The sequence below is a fragment of the Protomyctophum bolini genome (genome assembly GCF_963924005.1).
Source record: "Protomyctophum bolini genome assembly, chromosome: 13".
Lineage (NCBI taxonomy): Eukaryota > Metazoa > Chordata > Actinopteri > Myctophiformes > Myctophidae > Protomyctophum > Protomyctophum bolini.
Genome location: NC_137874.1, coordinates 10,372,823 through 10,386,913, shown reverse-complemented (window position 1 = coordinate 10,386,913; position 14,091 = coordinate 10,372,823). Strand labels below are relative to the sequence as shown.

Here is a 14,091-nt window from a genome sequence, read left to right as displayed (position 1 = left end):
AAACCCGTCCACCAGTGACATCATCGAAATATATTTAGATTTGTATTATCGTGAGAACGATGGCTTCCATTATCGTATTGCAGCTTTTCAGGACTAGAAAGCCTGCAGTTTCTATTAGCTGGTATCCCCCATCGATGATGTCACATGGTGGACGGGTTTCTGAACTGCCCACATCCTTCCTATGAGACACAGACCGAGTAGAAATAAATTGCGCCATTTTATCATGATTATTAGTGAGGACCTATTATACGAAGATAGGTTGAAAAGTGGTGAAGTGGTCCTTTAATGTTTATATAATGACAGTACTGCTGCATACACTTCCTGTGTGGTTGTGGGGTTCCAGTGTTGTGGTGGGCTCCACACTGTGTGGTTGTGGGGTTCCAGTGTTGTGGTGGGCTCCACACTGTGGGGTTCCAGTGTTGTGGTGGGCTCCACACACTGTGTGGTTGTGGGGTTCCAGTGTTGTGGTGGGCTCCACACACTGTGTGGTTGTGGGGTTCCAGTGTTGTGGTGGGCTCCACACACTGTGTGGTTGTGGGGTTCCAGTGTTGTGGTGGGCTCCACACTGTGTGGTTGTGGGGTTCCAGTGTTGTGGTGGGCTCCACACTGTGTGGTTGTGGGGTTCCAGTGTTGTGGTGGGCTCCACACACTGTGTGGTTGTGGGGTTCCAGTGTTGTGGTGGGCTCCACACTGTGTGGTTGTGGGGTTCCAGTGTTGTGGTGGGCTCCACACTGTGTGGTTGTGTGGTTCCAGTGTTGTGGTGGGCTCCACACTGTGTGGTTGTGGGGTTCCAGTGTTGTGGTGGGCTCCACACACTGTGTGGTTGTGGGGTTCCAGTGTTGTGGTGGGCTCCACACACTGTGTGGTTGTGGGGTTCCAGTGTTGTGGTGGGCTCCACACTGTGTGGTTCCAGTGTTGTGGTGGGCTCCACACTGTGTGGTTGTGGGGTTCCAGTGTTGTGGTGGGCTCCACACTGTGTGGTTGTGGGGTTCCAGTGTTGTGGTGGGCTCCACACAATCTGGAGACAATTGCACGCTTCCATCTTGGACTGTAGAGGAAGTGTCACGTCATCATGGTGTACGTAAGTGTTGATCCTCACCACTCCACACGATTCCATTACGCTATCACAGCACTTAACGCTCTAGCATCAGGACCCCGAGACGCAAACCCCTCCCCCCACACAGACATGCAGGGAGAACCCATGCAGCTAAAGCACTTAGGTTGACCACGTGGTAGCCATTCTGTTGTTTATTGAAATAAAATTAGTAGTAACAAGTGGTGAAACCAGGGAATGTTCACACTGGGACACTAATGGGTTTCACAGCAGATGTGTGTAACAAGAACAATGTGTGTGTGTGTGTGTGTGTGTGTGTGTGTGTGTGTGTGTGTGTGTGTGTGTGTAGACGGTAGACCAGTCCAGTAAATTCAGCGTAGCTCGGGTGAGCAGCGAAATGTGCTTGTACTGTGTGTGTGTGTGTGTGTGTGTGTGTGTGTGTGTGTCTCACCTCCTCTGGCCTGCTCAGAACATGCCCTTCTGGTCCTGTAATGCCCATCTGTAACATGCGAGCCTGCTCCTGTTAGACAAACAAGTAGAGAACAGCTGGTTAGCTCACAGATGGATGGTTGCATAATACTCATGGGCGTGTGCACGCACGCACGCACACACGCAAACACCCACGCACGCACTCATGCACGCACGCACGCACGACAGACCGGTCATGGTACATACATTTGTCACATAGTAACAGCGGAAAGTTCAGGATTTTCAACCAATTTCACAGTAGAGACTGGAATGTTGGGGTGTGTGCATGGAGTCACAACCCGATGCAATATGTTCCTCTATTAACCACTATAAGCACTATATACTTCATCATATGATAAATAGCAACATAATTGCTAATCTCAAGCTCAGAACACATTGTGATCTTGTAGATAGGATATTTTTGCGTTTTATTTTTTATTTTATTACCAGCTGCTGTGTAAGCACAGCTGGTCAATGTTCTCTCTGCGGTGCTTTCACGCCCACTTGCTGTAGTTGAAACCTATGTTTCTCATTGGCTGTACTGATAACCTATCGTCCTGATTGGCTGCCTCGTGTCTAGGCAACCACACACTTTTTGCTTCTAGCCGACCTCTCAGCCATGGGATATAAGGCAGCAGCTGTTAATTAATTGATGTCATCAATTCTTGTTTTTTGTATTATTCTTTCGAAATGTTGGAAAATGGTTTCCTAATCTTTTATATATTCACCGATAATGACCAAGTCTGGGATGCCAGGTTGAAAGCGTTTGCCTTTTCCATGACCCTGTCAGACAGATCTTCTCCAGCTTGTGACCCGATCCACTGGCTGGCAGACGCCGCTTTAAATCTTCATTGTTCTACCCTAAATGCATTGTCTTTTTATTGTTCCGTCGGTGAAAAGTGTGCGGAGGACGGAAACAGTCAGTGTTGCACATGTGCTGAATCAATGGGCCGCTTTGAACATCTGCATCAGCAGGCCACACGCTGAGCCTTACGCGTATCCGTGGTCCGCCAAGAGTCGGCATGGATTACATGCGCCTCACACAAATGTCAACAACATCCTTTTCCCGTGCGTCCGTCTCGCAGGCAATGCACAGACGAAGTGTGCAGTTCTCAACCTTCTCTTTCTCATCTCTCTCTCTCTCTCCACTGTAATAGAGCTTTTAAATCTATTAAAGCATGAATGTTAATAATGGTGAAAGAAAGAAGTGTTCACCAGCAGTTGCCTATCAAAGGGAGGTAAACTCATTGGACAATAAAGGGCCATTCACAACAAACATTGTAACTATAAATTCAAAGATGCATGTTCTTTTTTGTTTTATTGAGTCAAGGGGATGGCAGAGTCCACACCACAACTACTGTATAACAAAGACAACGGTGAACAGTAGTTCTCTATCGTGTTCGAGACTGGCTCTCCACTACATATTTTCAATATGTAAGGGAACTGACCCCACAGGGCAGTGTTCATGGATATCTCTTTAAGACACATCTTCTATGGTGGCCCTGCGCAGATGCCAATCAGCGGGCTATTTAAGCCCCATCTGTGCAGTGCCACTTCGATTTTTTGATTTCCACGAGAGCAGACGTTTCGTGTATCTCAGCAGTTTTGACACTATTAAACATTATATATAAATATATATATTTAGAACATGAAGCTGCGTGGCACACAGTCCACTTACCTAGGTAAGAAGAGAGCTGGTCGTCTCGACGACTCCTCTCGGGGCGCCGCGTAGCTCCACAAAAAAACAACAACAGCAAAGCTGCAGGTCTAATCCGAACAAGCTGAGTGCCGAGTCCGTCTTGCGGAGGAAGCCTCAGTTTGTCCGTGCGACCGCTCCTGGGTGAAACCTGCTCGTTGGGGGAAACCTTGGAGACGGCGTTCGGTCCGTGCGTCCAACCCTTGGTGAAACCTGCTCGTTGGGGGAAACCTTGGGTCGGCGTTCGGTGTGGAGCTTGTCCGTGCGTCCGCTCCCTGGCGAAACCCGACCACGTTGGGGGAAACCTTGAGACGGCGTTCGGTCCGTGCGTCCGTTCCCTAGTGAAACCCGACCACGTTGGGGGAAACTAGGAGACGGCGTTCGGTGTGGCAAAAGCCAAGTGCGAAGCCGACCACGTTGGCGGAGCCCTGGTTCCCTGGCTGCAGAAGCGGTGAGACCTCCGGGTCTATCATCGCGGCTGTACACCGCGGCGGCGATCGGCGGGGTAGAACCCAGAGGAGCTGACCCAGTCGGCGTACTCTGAGGCCATCTACGGCCGTTGTTCGTTGCACCGCGGCCCGGTCAGACCACACGGCAGAGAGTGTAAACAAACTATTCCAGCGTGTTCCAACTTCCTCATTGACAGGTTGACATGAGCGTCATAGTGTATGGAGGTATGTCCGTCAGGGACGGCTGCCCAGTCTGCACTGTGCCTTATGGGTCACAAGAGGGCGGTGTGGCTCAAAGATCAGGAGACAAAAAACTCCTGATGACCCACCGTGTTAGGCGCTGCAATTAAATTGCTTACTCTGTCACAATTGGTTCTGGTTAATATATACTTATATGCTTATATATATATATACCTGTGTGTATCAATACAAGCATACAGGTATGTGTATCACGCAAGCTGATACACTACCAATGTATTGTACAGTCTGTACAATACAGTACAGGCATATATATATGTACCATTGTAAAGCGCTATAAAAATGCAATTCATTATTATTGTTATTATTATAAGTATGATAAGGGCTACAACAACACACTATGCATGTGGACTTGTAGGCCTACTGGTATGATATACAAAAGTTTGGAAGCCTCCAGTGTGCTTAATGTCAGATTGTTTTGTGCTAGAGCGGCCGAGCAGTTTATGTACAACCTCTTCCAGAGGTCCATAACTCTGCTGGTGACACAAAACAAACTGTGGACATTGATTTGGGGACTCTGTCCTAACAAAGAGAGAGCACACTGAGAATCCGCGTCATGGGGATGTCTTAGGGTACCATGTTGCCTTGATTCGTTTATGCAGCATTGTGAGCTGCAAAGGGTAGATTATGACCCCTCACGTTCAAGCAACTACTATGGGCCCACTCCCTGTGGAGCACATTCCGAACAGTTAAAATATGGTGTACAATACAAGATGTATACATATATGTATATATAGGTACACATATAATAAATAATATATAGGTATACATATGAATATATCTATATAGAGACAAGAGGAGATGGAAATAGCAGGGGTTTCTCAGGCTGCATGTGGAGCTCACACGCCCACAGAGGATGGCCATGACCAGTGTGGGCCCTGCGGGGGCCCTGGTATGAGGACCTCCTGTATGAATGGTCTCTTCCTTCCAGCTGAAGCTGGAGGGGCCATGCCTGTTTAGAGGCAAAAGACCAGTCGTTTCCACTGACAGACCCATAAAAATGTATTTTTTATGTGAACGGGTATATGCTATTTGTATACAGCTGTGACTCTGTCTCCAAGACAATGTTTTCTCAAGAGAGACAAATAAAGACTACCTTGAACCTTGTCCCAGGTTGGCAGAGCTGGGCGAGCTAAGCTCAGGCTATAGCTCCACCTCTTTCCTGCCCTGCCTGGTATGGACAGGTCTGTAAAGAAGGATTTAGTGAAAGTTTTCGGCGAGACTACTTACGAGTGTCAGCAGCCTATTAATGCACTACAGTGTGCAGTTTAGGGAGCGAGCGTTGACTCGCCCTCTCGGGTTAGCTGTTGTCTCGTTTGTAGGTGAGACTAACACAATTCCTTGGGGTCAGACGGCCATTAGAGCACACTATACAGGGTATGGTTTACTGAATGGATCCCCATTAGCTGATGCCAAAGCGACAGCTAATCTCCCTGGGGTCCATATGAAATAGACATACAAAGAGTACATGAATACATGTATTGTGGGTGTTGCGCCAGCTTACACCCCGGTGATGTAGTTCGGTATTGTGGATCTGGGTTCAGTGACACAAACAGAACGTGCTGGGTCAGTCGAAGTTTTCCCTTTATGTTGGGCAGTCATCATAGCGCACTATACTGTCGTATTTCTGGCGGGGTGTCAGCTCACGCGACAGTGGTGTAGTTCTGTCACAGACAGGACATGCTGTGTCTGTCCGACGTTTGGTAACATAGACATGACATGCTGGGTCTGCCAGGAAGTATGCCTGAATCTCAGCCATTATCACACTATAGGGCGTATTGCTGACGAGGTCAGCTCATGCGTCCGTGGTGTAGTTTCACGGTGGAGCCGGGCTCAGTGACACAGCAGAGCGTGCTGTGGCTGTCGGGCAGAGCACACGATACAGTGTACAGTGTGTCACGGCGAGCCGTTTATGCACCTAGGTGTGACTCTGCGGGGTAGAATCCGGTTACCGGTCTGAAACCACAGAGAAAGCTCTTCTCATCCAGAGAAGTCACGAAGTCATGGCTATCTAGGCGCAGCTAGCCAACAACAACAGCAACAAGACTGAGTGCCGAATCTGCTCGCGGAGGAAGCCTCAGTCTTGTCCGTGCGTCCGCTCCCTGGTGAAACCTGCTCGTCGGGGGAAACCTTGAGACGGCGTTCGGTCCGTGCGTCCGCTCCCTGGTGAAACCTGCTCGCCGGGGGAAACCTTGAGACGGCGCTCGGTGCGGCCAAAGGGTCCCAAGTGCGAAGCCGACCTCGTTGGTGGAGCCTGGGTTCCCTGGCTGCAGAAGCGCTGTGAGACCCCGAGCGAAACCGACCTCGTCGGTGAACCTCCTGGTTGATCATCGCGGCTGTAAACCGTTGCGGCGGGTAGCGGGGTAGAACCCAGAGGAGCTGACCTAGTCGGCGTACTCTGAGGCCATCTACGGTCGCTGATCGTTGCCGCCGCGGTCCGGCCAGACCACACGGCAGAGAGCGTAAACAAACAATTCCAGGGCCAACCGGCAGGGTATGGCTAGAGGTGCTCAGCACACCGAGCCCACTCCTCAGTCCTGACAGTTCAGGATACCCAGCCCCCACATGCTGTCTCTCGAGACAGTGGCGGTCAATTCAGGTGGACCCCTGAGTAGGTTCCACCATGTCATGGGTTGTAGCTCTCTCGAGGTCGTCCTCAGACGAGCCCTCCATTGTCGCTTCCGGTGATCCTGGATCTCCATCTGGCCAGGTTGTTGGTACTTTGCGCTCCTGCGTCGTTCTTGAGTACATCCACGGATGTTGGCGTGGGACGTCCTCGTGACCGGTGCCCGTTTGTTGGATCCCACAGCACTAGTTTGCTGGCTGGCATCTCTTGGCAGTGAGCCAGCGGGTGCCTCCGCCCCTTAGGGCTGAGGGAGACCACGGTGTACCGGGTGCTCGCACATTAGGTCGGCAGCCCCCCCACGGGAGGTGGTACTGTCTGCCTTGCGGCATGAGCCAATTAAGCGTGGACACTTGGGTGGCTTCTCGCAGGACAGCATTTTTGTTGTTAGCAGTGTCAGCCACAAGAATGTCCCTATCAGTGCATGAAGGAGGCTGCCGCTTCCTACATGGCAATGGTTAGGTGGTGCTGGCACCAATCCCTGCACTCTATACCATACGGCCTGATCAGAGAGTGCTCGGGTAGACCATGGTCGAAGGGTGGACTGTCCCACCGGATCACAGGGGTGATCCAACAGGGACAAGCAGGCAGGAGTGCCAGGGTCGCCTGGAAGGCGGGCACACTCTGCCCATGGGACAACAGCCCCCTGGTTGCTGTAGAATGGTGTATCTCTGACAGAGATCTACACAGCAGTGACATGGGCGACTCTGTCTACATTCACCTTGTCCTACCGATGGAACGTGGTGGCATCCGCTCCCCCGGTGGGAGTCGCTCCTGCGTGCTACTCAGCGGTAGGGTCACCAGCACCTTGACCGGTCAGGTCGGCCGGGCATCTGACGGGCTGGCTTGAGCAGCCCTTCACCCCGGTGGTCACTGGCCTAGCATCATGCTGGGCCAGCTGAGCCTAGGTGGCGTCTTGCGCCTAGGCCACGAGTATTACTTACTTGGTATGAATACTGAAGTTTTGGAGCGTTTGGCAAGCGCCTGTGACTCATGGCGCTCACCACTTATAGGCTCGGACGGAATTCAGGTTAAACTGCCTCGGGCTGCCGCAGGGGCAGCTGGTCTGCTTATTTCCTCGCGGTGTGTCTTAGAGAGTTCCCGTACATATTGAAAATATGTAGTGGAGAGCCAGTCTCGAACACGATAGAGAACGGAGGGTTACACTCTCTGTAACCCAGGTTCTCTGAGTGGAGAGACTGGCTCTCCACAAAAGAGCCGCTCCGAAATGCGTGTCAATCAAGAATTAATCGAAGTGGCACTGCACAGATGGGGCTTAAATAGCCCGCTGATTGGCATCTGCGCAGGGCCACCATAGAAGATGTGTCTTAAAGAGATATCCATGAACACTGCCCTGTGGGGTCAGTTCCCGTACATATTGAAAATATGTAGTGGAGAGCCAGTCTCTCCACTCAGAGAACCTGGGTTACAGAGAGTGTAACCCTCCGTTACCATTATAGTTATTAGAGTTAAAGTGCTTGGGATTTCACAAGTGAACGCAAGATGTGAGCCCTGCACGTCCTGAGACTCCCGACACGTTATCTGCAATGTTTAAAGTGCATTAACATGACTTTAAACACGTACGGTACACCACTATCTGAGCAGTTTGGAGGTAATCCAGGGTCAGGATACAATCTAGTTAGTACAGACATTGTTTTGGTTAAAAAAGCCGATATGCATCAGACACGACCACGTTTAGATTAGATAGGATAAGAGGGATTTGCAGATGCACACCACACGGTTACAAACAGATATATGTACGTGCACAGTTGCGCACGCACACGCACACACACACACACACACACACACACACACACACACACACACACACACACACACACACACACACACAGGCGTTCTGACTAATACCAACACTTTCAATCCAACAACTATTACTGTCCGTTCATATTCATTTGCCCACAGATACAGCGCATGCAGGCTCTTCTAAACTACACCCACGCATTACTGTCAGCGAAGAAGCCGGCTCTACCTCTCCCATCAGCAGCAGTGTGTTTAGTCTGTGGCGACGGTGGAATGCATGACTGAACGAACAGTTGGAAATGAACTGTGATAAGCCTTAACTACAGTATACTAAACTGAACTGAACCCCATGGAGCTGAACTGCAGTGGAACGGACAGTCGGGAACAAAAACGATTAAGCGACTTGCACCGAAGTGAACTAAACGATATAGTAACCCAAACCGATGCACACTAAACTATACACTAAGATGATGCGCGTTAAACTGAACCAAATGAATGTGCCTCACATCACACGTAACTAAACTGATGCACACCAAGGAAAGAAGTTACTAAACTTTAAAGTCACACTATATGCACGCTAACCTCACCCCCAACTCAAGCACCTCAGAGCAGGTGGGATAGAAAGGTTAGATCAGAGCGGAAGATATAAGACAGGACAAAAGAGGAAATGCACGGGAGGAAGACGTGAATTTATTTGAGTTTTGTTACCTCGGCAATGATCTCTCCATTCTCAGCGTGGACCTGAGCAATGCCTCCGCTCTCCCCCAAGAAGCTGAAGATCTCATAGAGCTTGAGCACGCACACACGCACACGCACACACACACACACACACACACACACACACGCGCACACGCACACAATTAGCATTTCCACGAAAGATCAGGATTGTTTATTCAGGAGCGGGACACTCCTTTTCACCGTTAAGCCAGGGATTTAAAACAGTCCGCAATTGACATGATGTCTACCGTGGCGCACTGCAATTTACTCTGTGTGGTCTCCAGAAAAGGTTGAATTTGGGTGGGATGAATGGCTGCGAATAATCCAGCTCGACCACAATTCTCCTGAATTAGGTCCGTTTTTAAAGCGCCGCTATATTTCCAGTGCTACGGTTCACTCAACATATACTTCCTCTCAGAGCAGGTCAATAGGTCACGGGAGAATGGGGGAAACACAACAATTCAGTCCAACGTTCTGTTGGACCCGAGACTTTTGTTAGGGGCCACGGGCCATTACTGTTGTCATATTGCTTGGCCAATTGCTATGACAATCTGTCTAAGCCTAAGGCAATTGGTTATAAGTTCATGGATAAACACACAATGAAAATCACCGTTGATGTGTAGAGAGTAGACAGCCGAGCTGTGAAAGCTTAGAAAAGTCGTAATTGCATGCATGCATTCAATGATTTGAATGCACTTTGATCACTGCCAGTGTCAGAAGCATGTCAAAACGAGGTGCGACCTTGTAATCATTAATAACTGGAAATCTATGTCAGCTTTTAATGAAATCCTGTCCTAAGCATATCATTTCATATACAGTTTCGGAATCACTGCTGGAGGAACTGTCCCATGATTGATACGAGTACATTGTATATTGCATTTGTTCCAATACAAATACTAACGTTTCCTGATTACTTTTATATCGTTATATTATCCTTGCATACAGTACATCTATAGTACATCTATATTTTGAGTAAATAGTGTTAAATAGTAATGAACATCATTGAGACATTCCTTGTATGCGCAACCTCATTCTGATCACTTCCTAATGTCTTTGAATCATGAAACTTGAACCCCTATACTGCTCTGTAAGTTACTATAGATCAGTGGTTCTCAAACGTTTTAATTCAAATGACCCCCATAAATCTGAGAGTGTACAAATGTAACCAAATTGACCTGTGTGTCCATTCAGTTCGCAGTTCCATCTGTATAAGGAGTTACAGACCTGTAAGGGTCCATTTGGGTAGATGGAACCCCCTCAAGAAACACAAAGGGTCCCTGGCCTGGGCTGGACCCCACTACGAGAAGCACTGTTCTAGATAGCAGTGTCAGTTTAAGTCCCATCATGTGGATGTAGATGTTAAGAGTCCGTACCTCACTGTTGGTCATCTGGTAGTAATCCTTGTACGCCATGTACACCTGGAAGGAGTTGACACCTGCAAAGGTGGGGCGGGACAGGGGATTTTTGAAAACATTTTGTGCCAGGGAGCCCCTTAAGAGAGGACGTGTGTTTAAATGATTAACAATTATTCAAAGTGTTTCATAATTCTTCCAAGATCTTTCAAAAATGCACCATCTACAAGCTCAGAACACATTTCCAGTGCGACTTGTTGTTTGTATAAAGTAGGATTAAGTGTTTAAACCCATGCTATATCAACACATGTGGAATCCCGTGGACAGTGCGGGGAGCCATTGCAGCACCGTCTCATGGAACCTGCCTTATGGTTTCTTTCTTTTTATTATATATTTTTTGTTTAACAAATAAGTCCAAAACTAGTCCAAAAGACAGGAGTCGGATTCAAACTCAGCTTCCACGTTTTTGTTCCATTTGTGAGTTATAGGATCTATAATATCAATCGTTTAGCTGGGAAAACAGAATCACTGTCATATAAAACCATAGTATAGCTACCCTGGTCAATCCCGATAGCGGGTCAAATTATAGTTTCCACAATTATGGTTGCGTGAAGGAAACCACTGCTGTGGTGGGTTCATTCACGTTTTCTCTCTTTCCTTCCCAAAGGTCATTGGGATATCCGGAGAACATTGACTACCTACCTTTCTCCTTGATGAGAGTCTCCACCTCCTGCCTGACGCTGTCGCTCCAGTGTGTGATGTCCACATGGAGGGCGTAGTCACAGCAGCTCTTCTCGTCCGCCCACTGCCTCCACTGGTCATAGGCCTGCAGCAGGCTACTGCCGGGCTCCGGGATCACATGGTCCACTGCAGGAGAGGAGAGGAGAGGAGAGGAGAGGAGAGGAGAGGAGAGGAGAGGAGAGGAGAGGAGAGGAGAGGAGAGGAGAGGAGAGGAGAGGAGAGAATCAGATGAGAGGAAGCACAGTAGCAGAAGAGGGCATTGTTATAGGGTTGACAGGAAGGATAAGTGAGAAAGGAGGGGCGATAGAAAAGGAGAAAGTGCAGAGAGAGAGAGAGACAGAGAGAGAGAGAGAGACAGAGAGAGACAGAGAGAGAGAGAGAGACAGAGAGAGAGAGAGAGACAGAGAGAGAGAGAGACAGAGAGAGATAGAGAGAGAGGGGATTTGTCGTTGGAGAGAGAGGATCAATAAAGTAGAAGATGAAAAGGTGGAGAGGAGGACGGAAGGGAGGAACGGACAGTAAAGGAATTAACAGGGAGGTAAGAAACACAGAATAGGAAAGGGAAGAGAACGGCTGATGTCAGCATGCATGTGCATGCGTGTGTGTGTGTGTGTGTGTGTGTGTGTGTGTGTGTGTGTGTGTGTGTGTGTGTGTGTGTGTGTGTGTGTGTGTGTGTGTGTGTGTGTGTGTGTGCGCGTGTGTGTGTGTGTGTGTGTGGGGGGTATCTTACATAACCCTCCGGTGTTTCCAGCAGTGTTCACTCAGTCAGTGGGAACCAGTCCTGTCATATGTCACGCTACGTTTGCAGTGTCTTAATTTCTTGGCTTATACTGCAAGTTCCTTGAAGGATTTGGGACCGTCTGTCGCTACTGGCGACGTCACAAAGCATTGACATGATTTGCGGTGACCCACAGACTTCGTCCATAACAGCAGAAGTGTCACAATATCACTTTTACTTTCACTGCAAGTTTGTAAAGTTTCAAGATTATATCAGGTTTACAATTAACTCTCCATTGATCCAACATGTTTCTGGCTCTGTACTTGGTCTGCTCCCCTCTACACCAAATAATTGCTGATCTACAAGCTACAGGCCGGCTACTTTCGTTCGCCCCAGATTAGGAACGTTATAGGGTTCATGGTGGTTACGTCGCGCATGATATCGGCCATCCCTCCTTAACCATACAGTACCACAATTCTTCTGCGGTAGAGCAGGGCTGCCTGCTGGTCTGCCATCTGACCAGCCTCTGTATCTCATTAAAAGACGACCCAATCTGCTTAGAGCCTGTTTTGCATGTTAATGGGATGAGGCCTGCAAGCCGCAGGCCAAAGAAAAGCCCTCTTTGTCTTCAACGGGTAGCCGGTATGAAATGCTGTCTTGTCCGCCCGGATGCTCAGACAGACATGACAGGGAATGGACCGTTGATGGAGACGAAGGGTAGTCACTAGTCAGTATGTGTAAAGAAGAGAGACGAAGTTGCACATGTATGAGATATGTGCAACCAGACACAAAACACACGTGCACATGACAAACATCACACATACAGCTACGTGGGCATGCACTTTCTTGCTCTCATTAATGGACGCACGCACGCACGCACACACGCACGAACGCACGCACGCACCCCCTTTCATTTACAACCCTGACTGATACATGCCTAACCTTAACCTTTACCTCATGAAACTGCAATAAAAATCCTTAAAACCTTTCACAGAATGCTTAGAATTCCCATTTATCCTCCATGTGGGAAGAAACAACATGCAAAACAACTGTGGGCTCTGTGCATGAGTGTAGTCCCAGGCTTCCAGAAGGTGGCTTCCTGTTTTAGTGCAGTAGTGCCCCACAGCTTTGTCTGATTGGCTCTGCATCAGAATTTAATGGGAAACACCTGATTCCCGTTCAAATCTGCTGCCGAGCCAATGAAATGGGGAATGTGAACCGGAAAAGGGAAAAAAAAGGTATACAGCATATGTCACTTTAACACACACAGGAACTTAATCCCAGTATGGATGGAGCCTGTGAATAGAACAGACTACAGTGGCATGGCTGTCTGTCTGCTGAAGTAAAGAACCAGGCTGCCAGGCACTGGGCAGGCAGTACAGTAGCGGTCAGTTCAAAAGGAGTCTGACCGCAGCATCCGGCAGCTGTCAGCAAAGCCGGGACATGGTCTCAGATCAGATCAGCGCACACACACAGTCACACAGTCACACACACACACACACACACACGGTTGATCTATTTCCATAGGGATACAGTTTCAGTGTTTGTGTGTGTTTTCGTGTTTCTATGTCTGTCTGTGTCTCTGCCAGTCTGTGTCATAAACATCCTACCACCCACCGTTGAGTCCTTTGTGCTGCTATTTGGATGGATGCCCGTGAGAACAGCCCCCTTTGGGAACACAACAGACATCTGACTGGCTGCTCTACCCCAGTACCCAACCCACCCACCCACCCTCTCTGTTTGGCTCATCCAAATATGGGTGATGTTGATGTGACGGTTTAATCATTTTTATTTCAGAAAAGGGGATTATTTACAGCGTCAAAGGAAAAAGACAAACTCAACCCCCCCCCCCCCCCCCCACACACACTTTTCTTTATTACCTCTATTTTAGCTAATTTAATTTCACATTTAATTTTGCGGGAATGCCACATAAAACAAAACAGTGTGCCAGACAACTTTTGCTGTCTGGATTGACCTGATGGGGGGCAGCTAACCTCACCCACCGGTTGGGCTAATCAAACGCTAGGATGGATTAGTGAATAGGGTCTAATAAGGGGCTAAGCCCACCCGCCTGGCATGCCATGGAGGAGGCCTGCTGTAAATCAAAGGCTAGCATGGATGAGTAAATATCGTCTGAGTAACATCTGCACACGACCAAAGAGAAGCATCGACCTCCCATGTACAGTATGTATCTGCGGTACCATTCATAGACTCAACCTGTACCAGCCATCAGCTGGGTGAAGTTGGAACTGAA

General features: G+C 48.7%; 1 protein-coding gene across 1 annotated transcript in view; it reads right to left on the bottom strand.

Moving 5' to 3' along the window:
• The window catches only part of dpysl3 (dihydropyrimidinase like 3), a 62,382-nt gene that overhangs the window by 28,293 nt on the left and 19,998 nt on the right, over positions 1 to 14,091 (bottom strand). Inside the window, exons 4-7 of the mRNA XM_080780901.1 lie at positions 11,081 to 11,245; positions 10,400 to 10,461; positions 9,018 to 9,098; positions 1,506 to 1,574 (exon numbers count right to left, since the gene is read on the bottom strand). Of these exons, the coding sequence (XP_080637027.1) occupies positions 1,506 to 1,574; positions 9,018 to 9,098; positions 10,400 to 10,461; positions 11,081 to 11,245 (377 nt within the window). The remainder of the gene's footprint in view (positions 1 to 1,505; positions 1,575 to 9,017; positions 9,099 to 10,399; positions 10,462 to 11,080; positions 11,246 to 14,091) is intronic.